The 18,900-nt window shown below is 36.7% G+C and overlaps 1 protein-coding gene across 2 annotated transcripts in view; it reads left to right on the plus strand.

Annotated features, from left to right (window-relative positions):
• Positions 1-18,900, plus strand: part of PCSK5 (proprotein convertase subtilisin/kexin type 5) — a 259,399-nt gene that overhangs the window by 98,983 nt on the left and 141,516 nt on the right. For both annotated transcript variants that reach the window (XM_061470825.1, XM_061470826.1), the window contains exons 6-7: positions 4,290-4,378; positions 9,388-9,560. In XM_061470825.1, the coding sequence (XP_061326809.1) occupies positions 4,290-4,378; positions 9,388-9,560 (262 nt within the window). The remainder of the gene's footprint in view (positions 1-4,289; positions 4,379-9,387; positions 9,561-18,900) is intronic.

The raw sequence follows: 18,900 nt of genomic DNA on the forward strand, positions 1-18,900 counted from the left end.
TTGTCTTAAATATGCTTCTGATGCCTTATACCTTCCTCTTCTTCTGAAAGGCAAATTAAGAGTAATTATTGAAAGATACATTTCTTGCATTTCAGTTATGCTGGTGGGATAGGGAGTGATAGGTAATCATATGCACCTTTTTTCTTGCCGTCATTGCCTGGAATACTGAACCGTTTCTGTCTCAGAAAGAAATGTTATTGAATAAACTTACTGTGTGTAACAGATGAGTATGCAGCTCTTGTATTTCTTTTTTTACTTAGAAAGCCATCAAAATACTGTACCTTTAGCATCCAGATGCTTAAGCACTGCCATGCATGCCACAGAAAAAAGTAATGTACATCTTTTCATAGAAGTGTATTTCTTCAACAATGTATTTCAAGTTCTCCACATAATAGTGAGGGCATCATAAGGCAAAAATATTATCTTTACTAGGGTTTTCCTGAGTAAATCTTTGATACCTTGCTGTCTTAATGACAGACTGTGGATTTCCTCCTTATAAAAAAGAAAATAAAATTGATCTTAATTTCCTACGTATTTTCCTTGTTCTTTGTATTCTGTCCCTCTCATATACGAAAGCTAAAATAAATACTTTTCTGAAAAAATCTTACTTACTTGAATGGCAAAATAGCTAAAGCAGTTAAAGCTAGGCCGATAATGCCTGTGACATCTTACTTCTTTTACCTGATGGCCTCTGGAGCCTGAATGTATCTTTGAATAGCAATTTTTCATGTTGCTCCTTATGAGACAACGACAAAAAAAGTGTTTTTTCTTTCCATTCCTTTTCTTTCTCTTAGACTGCGGAAGGGAAACCCATGTATAGATTGGCAGAATGCCTCATAACCAAGCTTTCTTTCTTGTTTCTACTCTGTGATACTTCATCACCCCGACATTAACACAAAGGAGAAGTGCAAAACCTTTTAGCTAAGTGTTCCTTCAAGGTGTCATTTACTAGCTTGGGAACTTACTTCCTTTCAACATGAGCTGGCAAAGGCTATAGTGAAATGAAGCATCGACCCTTAGAGTTCATCAAGAGTGGCCTTTGTAGAACAGCAGACATGCTTTGTTCTAGGACTGCATCAACTTTTTAAACAAGTTCTATGTGATGCAGGCATCCACAAAGACAGGATATAGTTATGTTTTGATATACATTCACAAAAAAATGCTACCTCAGAAATGCCTCCTTTCACCTCTTGTTGCTGCTTATACTGCCTTCATAAATTGTTTGAAGTTTTCAGGATTTCATGCTGAGTAAAAGTTTTCATGGATTTAAAGCACACTTGATGAATTTGCAGCATCAGTTGCATCATATTTATTCATCAAGTTAGTTAACAAATTAATGTAATGATTAATCTGAAGGCTTTTCTGATTTTAACTGCAGAATCAGTCTGTTCCAAACTGTAGACTTCAAGCAAAAATCTGAACTAGGGAAAATTAAAAGCAATGTGGAAACAACATAATTTTTATATGCAGACTTTTAGAAATCTTCCTTTTCACATTGTAGTTGAAATATTACTTAAAGGAACTATAAAAGATAACTGATTAAAACAAATTCAGTTGCATATATGATTAATTCACACAGTGGAAAACTGATTGTAAGTGCAATTTTATGCATATGACCTTGAATAAAAGGACTTCTGTATTTGTCACTTCCATTATAAATGTAGAATGCAGTTAACAATAATCTTGGCAGAGGAGCAAGATCCTAACGTAAAAATCTGCTTAAAAAGTAGAATTATATCATTACTGGAGTTTCAATATGATGAAAAGTATTTTCTGGTATGTGAGTACTAGTGAAATAGTCACCAAAGCTGATTTAACTTGTGTGCTATAAAACTGTCTGAAGATCTAATTCCCTCTGGAATATGCTTTTTTTTTTTCTGTGAGAAATTTACATGAAATTTCTTACTGTGGTTTAATTCAACAAGTATGTGTCATGCCACTTCCTATACTTGCATGCTACTATAGCAGTCCTTTAAATGCTTGGCTGCTTCCTACTGAAGTTATGACTGTAGGTACTTCTAGTTCAGATAAAATTTAGTTTCATGTTGCTAGTAATCCTGTGTTACTGTGGATTGCTGCTGGGAGGTGCAGTCACCTCCCAGGTCCACCACACATTCCCTCTGTTTTCCCTCTACAAACATTACATGGTGCTGGGGTGACATGGGTGGGTTTGGTGATATGGTGGAAATATAACCCGTTTGATGGTGCAGCATGGATGTAGCTAACAAAGTAGCAGCTATCCATATACTCCACTGGGAACCACAGAGAAATTTGAGCTGTTTCTTCCATTTATCTTCATGCAGCCTCCTAATAAAATCATATGACAAGGGAAGTTTGTGAATCATATGTCCTGTAAATATTTCTTAAGACAGGCATTTTCCTATAAATATTCATACATTTTAAAAAGACACTACTTCAAACAAACACAGAGCTATAACACTGTTTGAAAATCCTTGAAAATTAAGAAGTATATTTTTAAAACTTTTCTGCTTCTCTGATTCCTGGATTATCTACTTTTCAAAATAATTCTGTAATAGGATAAAATATTGGTTTATCAATTAAATAGGCATTCTTCAAATGAAGAAAAGGCTTGAAAATGAGGCTTCATATGGAAAATAAACTTCAAATTCAGTCTTGAAAAATTCTCTGATTAAGTTTGGCAACCAAATGAGATACATATATAGCTGTGAAACCTTGATCCAGCTTTAGGATTTATCCGTATCCAACTTGTCGCTTTGATTTTCTGAATAAGCATTACACTTTTCTCACAGATTATATATACCTTACTTATCTGATAAACTGAATGATCTCCTTTGAAATTCTAACTGATTAGCATTGCTAATTATATTGGCTGTTGTTATTGCTAATTATATTGGTTATTGGTTTTTTTTTTGTTTCCTCTCTTTTTTTTTTCCTTGTCCTATTTGTTCTTGTTTTGCATTAATCCATTCAAAACAAGTTATCCTAATGTTTCTTATCTAAGTGTCTCAGAAGGTTAAGGGAAAAAAAGTTGCACTAATAATAAGGAAATAAGAAGTGACTCTACCCAAAACTCTGACCCAAAACCCAAAACCCAAAAATAGTGGGTGTAAACTTTAACTCAAAAACACGTGTGTTTTCCAGATGTCTATGTAAGCAGTCTGACAACCACCACCAGCAGAAGAATTCCTATGTACACAACTGACCTCATTTAGCCTCCTCTGAAGTGCTTGCCATGTTGTTATCTATTTTATGCTTTGACTTTTTAAACTTCTTTCTTTGTGGCTACCCGAGCCTTTCATTGTCTTTCTATCTCTGTCTCATCAACTCCCCATCTCTTTTCCTGTCTCATCTGAAACTCCATGTCTCCTCTTCACAGCAGCTCACTAGCTCCGCTCCTTCTTGCTTGTGTAACATTTCTGCAATGGAGCTGCTTAACTGTGCAAGGAAGAGGGTGAAACTTATTGGTAGAAAACACCCTGTGAAACCTATATTGCAGGCAAAAATCACAACAGCTTTCCTGCTGTAGCCATGGTGTCTCTATGGGTGATTGCTGTCACCCTTGTACAGAGCATGGTTCCAGGCTAGGCAAGGCATCCCACTGTGGCTTTCCACAGTGAGGAAGGGGGTGAACAAACACCAGAAGTTTTGTGTTTTGCTTCAGCAGCTTAAATTTATACTCTTACAGCCCAGCTCTGCTTCCAAACACAGGGTATACCTCTGATGTGGGAGGTACTTCTGGTTTTTGTTGCTTCTGGAAAGGCAGCAGGCTTCACAGTTGGCACAAGGCATGACAAGAATGTGCCTATACAGAAGCTTTCAGCATATCTGGCATGTAGGCAGTTTCAAGGCTTGCCTCTAGACACCAGTGCAGTCATCTTCCCCTTGGAAAAGAGTGGTATAGGCTGTGCCTCCTAGAGGTTGTATGTGCACCTACATACTAGCAACATGAGCAGTTGTGAGACAATGCAGGACAAAAATTCTGTCTGTAGTGGAAGATGTGGTTCAAAATCAGAAACTAGTATCCAAGAGTTCTTCGTATTGCTGTGGATTATGTATTATTGTATGTCTTTGTTGCAAACTCTGAACATTTCCAGTCACTAAAAAGCCTACCATGCAGAATTTAATGATCTTGATAATGTTAAAATGTGTTCAGAGGAGTATTGTAGCATGGGTGCAAATTACTATGAGGAATTAAGTATTGCAAGACACTGTGGGTAGTTGTGCATTTACACCTAAGGATGAGCAAAGGCAAAACCTTTAACTTCAGCAGTCTGTGCTCACTTGGAAAAATGTTTGTCTGACTGCAGGCATGGAACCCGTTGTGCTGGAGAGGTGGCAGCCACAGCAAACAACTCCCACTGCACAGTAGGAATCGCCTTTAATGCCAAGATTGGAGGTATGTGAGACAATATCCCACCAAAAATAAAAAGTAGGCAATGAGCTATTTGTGCTAAATGGTACATTCAGACCTTTCTAACAAGAGAAGGAGATTTGTATTAATAACAAACCTAGCTGTGTTAGCAAGTGAATCTCAGTTGTAGAGTGGCTATTAAATATCAGTACTGAAAGAGCTTGTCCACAGTGACACTTCTCCAGTGCTCCCTGGAACACTGACTCTCAGTACACATAGAAAAACAGAAGGTGAGACCTTTGATGAAAACACAGACCCCAGAATAAGGACATTTGGGTTTTTTCACAAATCCGGAGCTATACGTGGTGAACTTTGACAAAAAGTAAGTGTACACATCAGGAATATTGCCTTGTATATTGATCCCAAAATAACGCTGTCGAAACATAATGCATGCTTGTGTTTAGCTGTTATTGGAGAGAATCTTCTTTTGATCCCTCTGTGTGATTGGATTATTGCCTGGAATACAAGATTCAGTTGCACATTATTTTACTCTGGCCAAGAGGTTACCTTGTTTCTGTGAATTCTTAGTCAGTGGCTACTCAGTTAAGACCTTTGACTTAATTTGTGGAGGTGATTATCAAGATGTCATCTGTCTTATCTCCTGGGCTGTAGCCTGGCTGTGCCAGATCTTAAATGCTTCAGGTGAAGTTTTACCCTGAACTTTTGATGAAATCATGGGATTAGTGTATTGGCTTTCAGTAGAAAGACCTAGCTCAAGCTCATTAATTGTTGATTTTCTGTCCCAGAATAGCGCCCATCTGTGAAAACAGAAACATGTTTAGATACAGCAGAGGATAATTCAGAAATACGAGCAGGCAGAGTTCAGGCTACGTTTCCTCAGTTAATAGTACTGTATCTGTTCTTTACTGAATCAGTAAACGTTTAATCCATATCAGATGTGAGCACAGCTGCATTTCAAATTAGCTAAAGCACACAACATCATCCTAATGTCAGCTTTCTGTTTTCCTGCTGGCTTCAAGAGGATAGGCAATACCTGATCCAATATAAGGTTAGAGTGATGCAGAAAAACAATTTCCCTTCAGGTGAAGAGCCTGCCTGCGCAAAGTTACCCTGTCAGAGTGGTTTAGAAAATTAGAATGGGCCAGGTGAGTTGAGTCTGTGGCAGATAAACAGGCTTTCTCATGTGGACATGGCATTTGGTCATGTACTAGCAGCTATGAAATCAGATCTAATGTGTTGTCAAATGAAAGTCAGAGGAGAGTTAGTGCACTAGTAGAGATAAAAGCTTCTGATAAAGTTTCGTTTATGAGTTAGAAGTCACACAACCTGCAACAGCTTGGGCATGTCCTTGAAAAGTTTTTCATCAGTGACAGTGGCTTCTTAAAATGCTTATTAAGCATTAGGAATGTGCAAAAATAATGTTTTAGAAACCCTCCAGGCATATTAGCTAAATCACAGTCTTTTCTAAATACAGTGTAAAAACTGATTCAGATGGACATAATATGAATGTAGTTAATGTGAACAAAAAAGACTGGATATGTATGCCTTTATTTATTTATTTTGTATGGAGAATATAACAGTCTTCAAGAAATTTCAATGATCTCAGTGAAATAAAGATTTTGTCCGCTCCATTTGTCACCAAGATTCTGCAGAGCCATCAGTAACACTGTTCTTAAAGCTGAAAAGGTGGCACATTACATGGAGGTAATGTGCCACGTTTTAAAAGCATCAGCACTTGAAAATAAGACTTCAGGAGGCTCAGCAGATAATCTGTAGAAAGTCAGAGGCAAGAGAATTCCAGAGTATTGGGAAGGGAGGTTAAGCTTCCTTTTCCACTAGCTATATACCTTTGAGAATTTTGCTGCTGCTGACCTCTGTTCGGCATGCCTCCCTCCCCTCAGAAAAGCCATAAGCCACAAATGTGAATATGCAGTGATTGTGTTCCCTCTCCACAGTCCAGGTGATAGAGTATAAAGACATTGAATCATATTATGTTGAACTAGTGTTCAGCTTGCTTGTTTCCCAGGGATTTCAAGACCCTCCTGAGGCCTTCTTGGAGAAGAAACTAGAGTAGAGGTAAAGCAATTACATTCTCCTTATGTAGAAGAGCACCTGCCAAGAGTGATGTTGAATTTGCTCCACCACAATAAGTATTCTTTACTTCAAACCAAAAACCATCTCTGGACATGTGTATTAAGGAGATAAAGCAAAGCAGAAAATATATAATTTCTATTGATATTCTGACAGATAGTGGCAGCTGAACAAATCTGATCTTTGTGATGGCAAGTTGTTAACAAGATAGCCACCAGTAATGCTCACTTTTTTCTACATGTGTTTGCACTTCTTGTCTCATTTCCACCTATTAGAACCTCTGACCTCAAATAAGTCAGAGCTAATATTCTTAGAAAGTCTGAGCCTTCCCTTACAACAGTGTAAATGGAGATGTAATCTGCAGATAAGAGAATTTGAGTAAAATTTCAGTCTGGACCTTCAGTTCTTTTACATGTTGTGACATGTTTCTTAAAAAAAAAAAACAAAAACGCACTGTGCCTGCAGTTTGTGCTTAGCTGAGCTACTGGCCCTTTCACTGAAAGACAAACTAGTGCGCCAAAGGGGTGGCTCTTTTTCTTAATATGACTCTCTGCAGTAATTACACATAGCAAATTACCACCTAGAGAGGTTGTGAGACCTTTTATAGGGCAGGATTATCAGTGTGGTGTTATTGTTGCAAACTGATTGTGGAAGTTGCAAAGCATCTGCAGGGATTTGAGAGTTTAGTTACTTGGCTGGGATCAAGTCCTGACAGGAAAACGGTTACACTGAATTATGGCACAACAGATGTAGCTTGTCTTCAGCTGACAAGGAATTAGTTCAGATGTTTCTTTAAGTCAGATGCTGATTAAAAACAAACATTTTAAAAGAAAACTTGCTTTCAGGTCAGTTCTGCACGTTTCCTGTAATCCATTGAAAGTTTGTTCTGACCAAAATGACACTTACATTTTGGCAATTACTGCAAATGTTGGAAAAAGTTTACAGGGCTTTAAAGTCTTAGGTGGAACAATCTGCAAATTCAGTCTGTTAATTGCCTTCTGGACAGCTTTTTTGCACTACCACCACATGCCAAATGCAGTTTGGAGATTTTGTGATCAGCAAAATTAACTATTCCTGATATCTGGGAAAAAAATGAAAAGGCAGGCAGGTGGGCAAGAAAGACAAGAAGGAAGGAGGGCAGACAGGCAAGACAAGGAAGGCAGGAAAGAGGGAAGGGAAGGGAAGGGAAGGGAAGGGAAGGGAAGGGAAGGGAAGGGAAGGGAAGGGAAGGGAAGGGAAGGGAAGGGAAGGGAAGGGATTATTTTTGTTTTGAATAGCCAATGAGATGTCTGATCTTCAGAGTCACCCTGGAAGCATATCTGTCAGTTGTTGGCCACCGAGAGCAACACCTGAGTCACAGCCTTTTCCATGTTGCTTTAGATTTGACCACTTCACCATTAGCAAAAAACCCTTGGTGTGAATTACTTCAGGTGCCCATGGCAGAATTTGGAGTTACTGTTCACCAGGTGCATGTACTATTATTTAGGCTTGCTACACAGTAACAGAGACATATAGGAAAGCTTTATTTTCCTTCTTTCAAAAGCAGTGTACATTTTATTGTCTTTTTTCAGAACTAGATAATATTTTAGTGTACTTGAAAGAAATTGAGAACACAACTTCCACCCATCATTAATTTTCTGAGATTATGCTGAGGAAGAAAAATAAAACTAGAGAACCCCAGAGCTGGTTTAATGTCCTTTTTATAAAAATTCATAATGAGATCACTGTTTGTAAAAGTTTATTATCTCACAAAACATGGTCAGCTTGATCGTAGAAATACGATCACTTTTCATTTCTGAGTCAATTAGAGTAAGAAAAAAAAGGACCCTCTATCCACAGAAGTCCCCTCTGCCTTTTGTTAATTGGAAATTAAGGCCTTGGTAAACATTCAAGTTACTTCAGTGTGAGCTCATGAGCAAAATAAAATGTGTCTGTAATTAAAAATATGTAAATTTGGCTTATAAATAGCAGTGGCTTCTTAAAATGGAAAAAGTGTCAAACTTGTTATTTGTGGAACCAATCATTCTCTGTACTATCATACAGTTACATGCTAATTATTATTTAATATTTAACACCCCTTTGATAAAATTTTATGTTAGCTATATGTGGTTTCTTTTTCTTGTTTAGGTTAAAGCTGGCATTGGTGTTTTTCTCAGTAAGAATTAACTTCAGTCAAAATCTTACAGTTAGTCAAATGAAACAACTTCAAGATTTAATTTGTTTCCAGATTTAAGACTACCTTATTCAATCTAGTGATCTTAAAACATCATGTGGGCACTCACTTTAGAAGGGCTGGCACATTGACTTGTCAAAACCCACATGAATGGATTCTTTTAACACAAGAATTTCAAATTACACCTTACAAAAAATTCTACACAGAGGAGGATGTTCAGAATATAGTTTCAGGTTGAATAATGTTATGTATAGGGTAGTTGCTGTAACTTCCTCTAATTGTCTTGCTACTGTATGTGGTAATTACTCTGTACACATGAGTTTTTTCCCAGTTTCTTCTTTGGGGAAGAGTAATCCTTTTATTACATCTGTCAACGTATGAAGGACTATGAATGACTCAAAGTAAGTGCTGCAGTTTCACTGCGGTATAAAAGGAAAAAGAAAATCATATATTATCTTCTTTTTTAAATTTTCTCTAGCATGAAACTTTGTTGCTGGAGTTCAAAGGCTGTATAGTGGATAAATGACTCATGGATATTTTTTAAAACTCGAAGAAACACCAAAATATTGCTTTTTGTTTTTTTATCTAGAGACTTTTCTTATTGGAAAAGCTCATACTCAAAGAGGTTTTGGTTTTTTTTAAAATGGCAGTTTAAATTCCTGTGATCATTCAGTCCAATGTCTTACCAATTTTCACTAGGGAAGAAAAAACAAACCAAAGAAGTATTTTGAGTTGGTTGGTCCTGTTCATTGTGTCTTTCATTCTGAAGGTGTACGGATGCTGGATGGAGATGTGACAGACATGGTAGAAGCAAAGTCTCTGAGCCTTAATCCCCAGCATATCCACATCTACAGTGCCAGCTGGGGGCCTGATGACGACGGTAAGACTGTGGATGGACCTGCATCTCTAGCACGTCAGGCCTTTGAGAATGGCATCAGAATGGTAGGTTGGCATCAAAGTGTATTTCCTGGATCTGCTTTTGTGTGCAAGCGTAAGGGGACATGTGCCTGGTATGTGCTAGTACAAAGCAAGGGGAAGAGGAGAACATTCTGGAGGAAAGAAAAGCTTTCTTTGTGTAAAACTAAAAATGCACTTTTCTTTTATAGTGACGTGATGGTCAGTCCTTCCTGAAGTATCAGCTCTGTTCATTTTCAGCTGGGATACAGCATCCTCAGTGTCCTTTAAAACTGCTCTGAGGTGATGATGTAACTCTGCAAGAAGAAATAAGACTGAAAACTGCTATTTTGCACAGCAGTGCCAAGTCATCAAATCTGAATTGCAGTGAAATTTAAAAGCAAAAGCCTTAACTGTTTTCGCCTCTTTCTTCCTTTCTATCATTGCTTTGTTTTGCTTGACTTCTTAATGGAAGTTTGATAATTTTAATAGGGAGTTGGGGCTAAACAGTCTACACCCGTGTTTTTTTCAGCATTTATGTCTGTTCTTTCTCAGAACTTACAATCTATTTATAACTTATATATACATTTCTCTACAAGTTTGGGCTATCACATTTTCTCTGTGGTATAGCCCAGAGATCTTCAGTAATACAACACACAAAATCCCAAATGCCCCTATATGACAAAATCTAAGACCTTTTTATTTTTCTTTAATAAGTTACTGTCAAACAAATAAGACCATGGATGGAAATGAGTAGTTAGAGGAGCTTTTGATGTCAGAGGCCAGTTTTTAGTTCTTCCTTTTACCCTCCTGCCTGCTAAATAGCTCAGGGAATTCCTCATCTTCCAGTGATCACACCTTTTTCCGCTGTGTAGAACTGGTGGAAAGGATTTTAAAGCTTTGCATTTGAAGGTCTGAGCATTATTTTGAATGCAGCAAAAGACTTGCTGGTTCAGTGGTGGGTGGCTCTTGGGTCAGAAAAGATGAGATTTATTACAAAAAATGTTTAAAGAAACTGAAACTGTTGGACCAAAGTGGACCCAGAGCATCGTTTCTGGAACATGGTAACACTGTTCAGCAAGGGAAAATGCAGATATTGTTGAAATCAGTGTTTTAACCAGGCATGCCAAGACTGATTTTGGCAACATTCAGCCTGGAAGATCTGTGCTGTGTGTAAAAGACAGTGTCTGACACTGAGAGACTATGTTAATGTAAGGTGTATCATCAGAAGCAAACAGGAACAATAGGTACAGAGTGATAGCAGAGTTACAAGACCACCTGGTCAGGCTGACAGTCTGTATGCACAGTATAGCCTTTCACATGATTACAGTATACTTAATTGTAAGTTGTAAATAAATGCATCATAAAATTGATACCCAGTATCACCATAAACATTGCCTAGCAGCGGAAGCCTAGGAGGTGGGAGTTCACATCTATTCACAGCTACATCCCTGGCTTATTTTGGTTCTCTTGGTAAGTCACATGAATTTCTTACTCTCACCCTGGCCTTCTGTCCTGAAATGTGAATAATAATACATGCTCAACTACCTAGCAGTATGAAATCATGAGGAACAATTACTGAAACGCTAAAATAACAACAGGGACTGTGTGCATTCAATGCTACATGGTGTTAAAGAATGTCTCTCAAACTCAGTTCTATGAATACTTTACTAACCACACAGCCGTGGACCACTGCCTTCTTTTTACTTGGTCATATGGTAACCAGTTGGCGTGGAGCTGCAGGTGTATGCTTTTGCTTCTTGTACATTATGTAGTAGGTGAAGCCTTCTGTAACAAAATACTCAAGCATGTACTGAACTTTACCAGGTTAGAAATTCCAATGTCTTAGCACTTAAATACATTTATAAGAACATTGATAGATTCTGCCCCAGGGAACACTGCTGTATTTAGTAATGATTATTATAATAGTTATTGAAGTTCTCTTAGAACAATATAGAAGTAGAAGGCCAAATGCATCTCCTTTACTGCTTCCCATACATCATCACTCCTTCTTTCAGGTGGAATATCAGCATCTCCTATCACCCAGCTGGTGTTTACTACTGTTTAACAGTGACCACAGAGAAGAAAAATAATAAAGTGATGAAGGGGACCCTAATGTAACTGCAGAATGCAGAGGATTTTCAAGAAAAAAAAAAGTTTTATGTTTAAACGTCTGTATGTGTTAGTTTAAATGTAATATTTCATGTAGGTAAGACACTCATGGAAAGTTCAGCCCAAATTTCTGTACCAGAAGAACTCAGCCATTTCCTCATTGTAATCTCAAACTGGGAATAAATCCAGAATCAACCAAGAATGTGGAATAATTTGCCAAGAGTATGGATCTTGCCTACAAGCATTATTGTTCCCTTGTTGTTATTATAGCTGTAATATGAGAGGATACCCTACAGAACCCAGATGAATTCCATTTTACCAGAACCTTGTTCTATGGCTTTAGTAAGTACCAGTATATAGAGGAAACATCGTATTTAATTTTGAAATTCTGAGGTGGTCTTTTTTCTGATAACAATGCAGAAAAAGTTTGGTATATTTTTTTTGAAAAATACTAGAAGTCATATTTGATGGAAGTAAATTTTTTTTTTTTTTTTGCAGTTAACTTCTATTCCATTTTACTATTTGTTCTGCCAAAGTTACACATGCAGAGTTGAATAGATCTAAATATTTCCATATAATTGGAAATTTTATCGGGCTCTGACTAACAAAGCTTTCTCACGTGTACTAAGAAAATAAAAGTTTTCCTTAAAACCTACATAAAATCATACTGATAAGAAATACAGAATGTTTAAGTTTAATCTCTAATTTTTATTCTTCAAAATGTAATATGGATTGAAGGATTGTAAATGAATGTCTCAATTATCACCTTCCTTAATAGACTTAGTTTCCAGACCAAAAAATTACTTTAAGATGAACCTGTTCTTCTTTCAGGGAAAGGTACTTTTTCTATATTTCCTTACACTGTCATAAGATGTGTCATTTTAAAAGATGAGGCTGTAGAAGAAAATATGAATTATCTCTGTGCCAAAATATACCTTAAAATCAGGTCATTGTGCAAGATAATGACTAGATACTTAGCCAAACATAGATTTCTCCAAGCAGTCACAGTAGTTGTGCAAATAATAATAGGCAGACAAAAATGCTTATTACATTGTTAACAGATCTTGACCTTCCTTTTATAGAAATATCTAACTGAACAACTACAGTATTACATCTACTATAACATGTGATGTAAACTGAAGTAACAATAGTACAAAAAAAATTGGCATCTCATTGAGATCTACACAAAGGTTCAAGATTTATATTCTATTTTGTGCATATGTACACGCAGCTGGATATTATTTTTTTAAAATAGGAGAGCAAAGTAAAAGGTAAAGATTTTTAAAAAGAATCGGAGAAAGAAATTGTGCTCAGCTTATTTAAGGTGGTACTTTGATTAGAATATAATTTAACTGAATTATTCCTTTTTATTATACTCATGAAGTAAAAATGAAATGGATGCAAGAGCCACAGTATCTTGTTCAGTTTGCTGAGAGACTGGAATCCATGAAAATAATGCCTGGTTTATCTTTAGTATATATTATTCCAATTAACAGCTCTTGCAGGGTGAACTGTTATTATTTTTAAGTCTGCTGAGCTAATATGATTACTCATTCCAAATCCTGCAGAAAATAACAAAGATAAACAACTGTACAGTTTTTCTGTAAGGTCCCACAGAGACAGCACATGCCATGAATTGAAATAAACAAATCTATGTAAAGAAAGGATACTGAGTAATAACTGAGTTTATGAAAAGACAACCTAACCCGCAAGTTAAATATGCTTTAAAAATTCTGCCCAGGATCAAGGTAAAGAAGAGGAAACTAATTTTTAAACCTTTCTCAAGTACCATGATTTTCTGTCATCTTTAGGGTATTTTGTTTAATTCTATTAAACTTGCAACTTGAATTCAAGGAGAAACCTTGTAGACTTTGCTATCAAACAATTTCTATGCAAATATAAAAGCTCCCTTTATATCATGCTTCCGTTTGACAAGGTACTTTTCTTGGAAATAGTGTAGTAATAAGGGTGTAAAATTCCATTACAATCACACAGAACTTGCCTGAAAAAAAAAAGATGAAGGGCAGCATATCCAAAAGTAACATATTCAAGAGAAGATTAGGTATGCAATGTCACATTTCACGCTTTGTTCAAGAACAAACAGACAGCATTGCAAAACATGGTTGTGGCCAAATCCTGTAATAAGCCTGTGTTGAGTCTGGGACAAAAGGGAGAACACAAAAGCCTTTCTTTGATTCAGAAAGATAAAACCAAAGTACCATTAGATTTTCAGATGAGTGTCTGTATTTCACAGTTTATAAGCACAATGCTATAAGCACTTGTGCTTAAAGACTTAGGCTTCCTGATTCATGGCTCTGTGATACAGCATTCAGTCTAGTTCATTTCTCTTCATATAAATAAGCCTGTTATTCTGGGATGAGTCTCAACTTCATTTGGAGAGTAATGAATTTCAGATACCATGACTTGTTCTCTCACTGCTGATTGTCAAAGACCTAATAGTCAAGTTTCTGGATATGTGACCCCTGTTGATATTTTACATTGCAGGTTTTCAAAGAGCTGGTTATCTCACCTCTCCAAACGTCTCACCAACTGCATGGTCTATGTTGTTTGTTTTGCAGTACCCATAAGGTAGTCCTAATCAGTTGCAGGGCAGGTCATCCTCAGTATAGCCTAAGAGGCTGGAGAGGCAGGGAACCTTTTGGCACAGAGACCTTTATCTTACTGCCATGACACCATTCTGCTTAGCAAGCTGGACACAAGCCAAAATATTTGATGGACATTAATGATCAGATGCTGTGTGGCTAAACCTTTTGTGAGAACTCAGCGTGGTGCCTCAGATCATCACTACCCCTTCTCGTCTCCCTCACTTCACCAGCTGCAGGTTGTGTATTCAACGTGTTTGCTGGGAGCAGAAGGCACTCCTACCACAGAAGTCTCTTATGCACATACAGGAGAGAGAAAGGCAAGGGAAGAAAAGGGATAGGAAGAAAAAGGAAAGGAAGAAATAGAGAAGAAAAGGGAAAGGAGAAAAGAAAGAAAAGTATTTCACATCATCATCATTGTCATTATTATTACTGCTTCTACTCCAAAAGTGGAAGAGAGTTCATAATTTGCAAGTATCCAGGCAAAGATTTGCTATGGTATACCAGAGATGTTTCTATTAAATTTACTTGTCCTGTCATCAACTCTCTGCATCATTGCGTGTAGGGTGTGTTGCCTCCAGAAAGAGGAGTTAGTCTCTTCTGTTTTGCCAGGGAGTTGTACCGCAGTACAAAAATCAAAGGCAGAAGTTACCACAAAAAGACTTGCAATCACATGTCAAAATAACTTCTAATGTGGCTGTCATTTATACAGATCATATGTAGATACCTTTGGCGTGCACAAGACCTCCTGTACATTTAAAATTAGTTGGCCAAAAGCTACTTGTTGAAAATCAATCAGAAGAATTAGTGCTATGCTTGGGGAAGGTCTCAGAAGACACAACTTCCAGTATGCTGATGTAACCTAATGTTAGGTTCTGACGTTTATCTGTTATTTGATTTGCATATCTACAGTGTATCCCTATTGCATCTATGATGTAATATCTGAACATGTGATTTTATAGTTACTTCAGCATACTGAGTTAAACTTTGGTGGCTCTGTGCTAGAGGTGAGTGCTAACTATGTGCCGGAATGGAAAAGTCATAATGTCATTTTAACATGAGCACCATTGGTTTTAAACAGTGTTTGTAGTTTTAACACCACAAAAGGCAATTGTCAAGTCATGGCCTTTATAGTAAGCCAGATCAGCAAAATTTCATCAAATTATCAGGGCATCAATATCCCTGTTTTCTTGATCCATCTATTCTTTTCTGATTTCTGTACATCTTTTGGAAAGAGCCAAAAGATGAAACCTGTTATGTCAATGTCTGTGCAGGTCACTAACCTTCACTATTAAAAACACTTAGCTTGTTGCTTATATAAATTTCCAAGTTTCCTTTCCTTTGTAAAATGTCTTTTCTGCTATACTTCAGTGCATCTTACAGTGTTAGAAATCTCCACATGTAAGTAGTTACAGATTCTGGCCAAGTGATTTCTGAGATAAATTAAATTGGAACATAGGGACATAAGACAGGAAATGACCATGTAGATCATCCAGTACAGTTCTCTACTATCACAGGCATCATGACCTATAAATACATTCATCAATTTCTATTCTAGAATGAATGAGAAAATTTTTCCTCTTTGTTTCTGTTGGGAGACAGTTTCACAGCCATCACTAATCTGTTGGTTAGAGACTTTCTTCTAAGTTACAGCCAGGTTTACTTGTGCGCTTTTTCTGACCATTTGTTCCTGGACCAAAATTGTGCTTCCGCTTAAATACCTTTTCTCCTTCCATTTTTATTTCTGACATATTTATAGAACACAGTCCCCTCTCAGACTTCATTTTGATAAGATAAACAAGCCACACTCTAGACGCTCAAAAACAAGGCTGTCAATCTCCTTGCTCATCAGTGGTGCTTCTCCACATCCTCGAGCCTGAATTCTGTTCTTTAATTCAGGTGATCATAATTACTAGATTCACTAACAAGTTTTTCTTTTTATGTCAAAATCTCCTGATAACTTTTTTTCCCCAGCTGATCCTTAAAACACTTAGGACTTCCTTAACCCCCCCATGTTTCTTCATCACAGTCCACATCATCCCTGGTGCAACCATTTCCACAGGCAAATTACTGTTACAGTAACCTTTGGGGATTTTTATTTTCATTACTGATTTCTTGGAGGGTTGAGCACGTGTTTTGCAGGAAACAGACAGATGGTTTCTGGTACATTTCTATGCGTGAAATAAGTTATCAGAGAAAAACTTAGCAGATTCAGCTAGAATGCTAAAGTGTATGTTTCCATTAATGCTGGTGCCCCTTACTCTGTCCTTCAAAATCTGTTCTACAGACTTAACACTAATGGTTTGTATATTCAGTTTCCTTTTGTTAGTCAGAATTTCCAAACCACAGTTCATTCCTGTAGTTCTTTCTGAAACACTTTGTGTTTCCTGCATAATTTTTTCAGGTCTTGATGGGAGAATTGAGCACGGAAGTTGTAGACTTCTCTGTGTATGAGTAGTACTATTTCTCTATTCCCTGTATATGTTCATATTCATCCTCTTTACTAATCAAGGAGCTGCATTTCTAGGTCTTACTATCTTGCATTTGGCTGATACTCATATCTCAGGATGCCTTAATGACTCTGTAGATGTGGTTTATACTTGATAGGATTTCTTTTTCTCCAGACTGAGATTGACCGGTAAAAATAAGGTTAAGTGACAACCTTGACACGTCATTAAGCTCATAATAATTCTTTGCTCTACTATTTGCACATAGTTAGCAACTTTCAGTATTCAAAATAGAATTAGGGGTATTGCTTTCCAGTAAATGAAATAGACTTTAGGCTCAGTGATTCCTGGATGAACTTCAGTACTATGCCCTTTATTTTCTTTCAGAAATATAGATACAAAGCTAACCTTAAAATTTCTCTCCTCTGCTTTCTGTGAAAACTTGAGCTTTTCTACAGAGAGTCACTGCGTAGTACAAAAAAAAAAAAAAAAACAAAGGCAGAAAAAAAAATATACCAGAAATGTTATTACATTACATTCAATGGAACATACAAATCCTAAAAGGCAGGAAAATTTGGAATGAGAGTTACAGAAAAATATACCTCAAAATGTCCAGTTTCCTTACAATGTCACAAAGTGTACTGGAAACCAAAACTCTTTAGTTACCTCATCCAATCTCACACATATATGGAAACTGTTGTAACAAGCCAGAATAGCATTACTGCTTTTGGACTTCTTGTCAAAAATGGCCTCCAGTTTTGGGTGCCCAGGCTGAAACAGGTGATACATTTGAATATAAAAACCCATACCATTTTTATTGTAGGGTGAATCTTAATTTGGAAAGCCAATACTGTAAAGCAGCATTGGCACATGGGCCTCTTTCCATACACTTAAGTACGTACTTTTAAGAGAGTGTATTTTTAAAAGATGAAGCTGTTTACTTTGGGCAAATCACATATCCATTTTGCTCATATACTTGAGGAATAGCAGAATCTATGTATTTCTGTGTGTTGTGAAAAAATAGATTTCTGAAAAGCAAACAGCTGGAAGTTTGGTGTCAAGAGTTTTTTTTGCGTAGAATTTAACATAAGTTTGAGGCACAAAACCTTGGCAGAGTGATTTTACACACCCTTAAAACGTTGTTTCAGTTTCACCTGTCATTAACTAAAAGCTCTTCGTGCAACAGGAATTTTGAAAAACCCTGCTTTTTTTTTTTTTGTAACAGGTGTTTATAATGTTCAGCTTGGTTTATCCCAGTTACAATATCATAAACAGCAACAATAGTAATGATAAAATGGAAAGACAGCCTTAACCAGAACTGCAGTTCGTACAGCCCTGTAGCTGGTTCTTTTTGTTTAGGAAAAATGGGAAATTAATTCTTGTATTGCACATGTTCAGATTTCAGGTTTCAGCCAACACTTCTTTTGGTTGCACTTTAAGCAGTAATTATAGCTCCGCAGGGAATATCTTGGAGCTGTTTAAGCTGTTGTTCTAGTGAAGAGTAAAATAAAAAATATGCCACATGCAAGGATGCATGTTGAATTGTTCCATTGATGTATCCTGATAATTATTGTGTTAATGCATGGGTGCTTGTGGTTATTCAAAAAAGGGTTTTTTTTATGCACACATTGAAATGTTTTCGTGCTTTGGTAGTTTAAAGGTATCATATCCTCTGAGCTAGTAGAATACATTTTCCTTCTTTTTGTCATGTTTAATTATTTTGTCTTTCTAAGAAGCTGGTTCTAAGTAGCCAAAGAGCTTAACTTTATTAGTAACAACTGGCCTTTTCAACAATATAATTGTTGCTTCTGTAAGCAGTGACAGATTTTTGTGTTGAATATGTATTGTGTGTATGCCTGTTCCAGCAGTAGGAAGTAATTTCTTGACTTCATAGTTTTCCTGAGAGTAAAACCATGACTACTATTATAAACACACAGGACTCAATTTTTAGACATTCCCTCAAACATGCATCTTCATTTATGTACAGCTGTTAGCTTTATTACTAATTGCTTCATATATATATAATTGATGCACATTTTTAATGATGCTCAAATGTGATTTTTTCTAAGAGTATGGATACCTCAATAGAATTAATAGCCTCAGAAATTTCTCCTTTTGTTCATGAGTTTTTGCTTTTAATACCCAAGGAGGCTGTTTTAGTAATAAATAATCTGTTTGGCTGTCTTCTGATAGCACTTCAGAATTGCTGGGTTGGACTCTAATGTT

Source organism: Pezoporus flaviventris, unplaced genomic scaffold, assembly GCF_033815535.1.
Source record: "Pezoporus flaviventris isolate CSIRO_AGI_PZ_B2104156 unplaced genomic scaffold, CSIRO_AGI_Pfla_v1 ptg000064l, whole genome shotgun sequence".
Taxonomy (NCBI): Eukaryota; Metazoa; Chordata; class Aves; order Psittaciformes; family Psittacidae; genus Pezoporus; species Pezoporus flaviventris.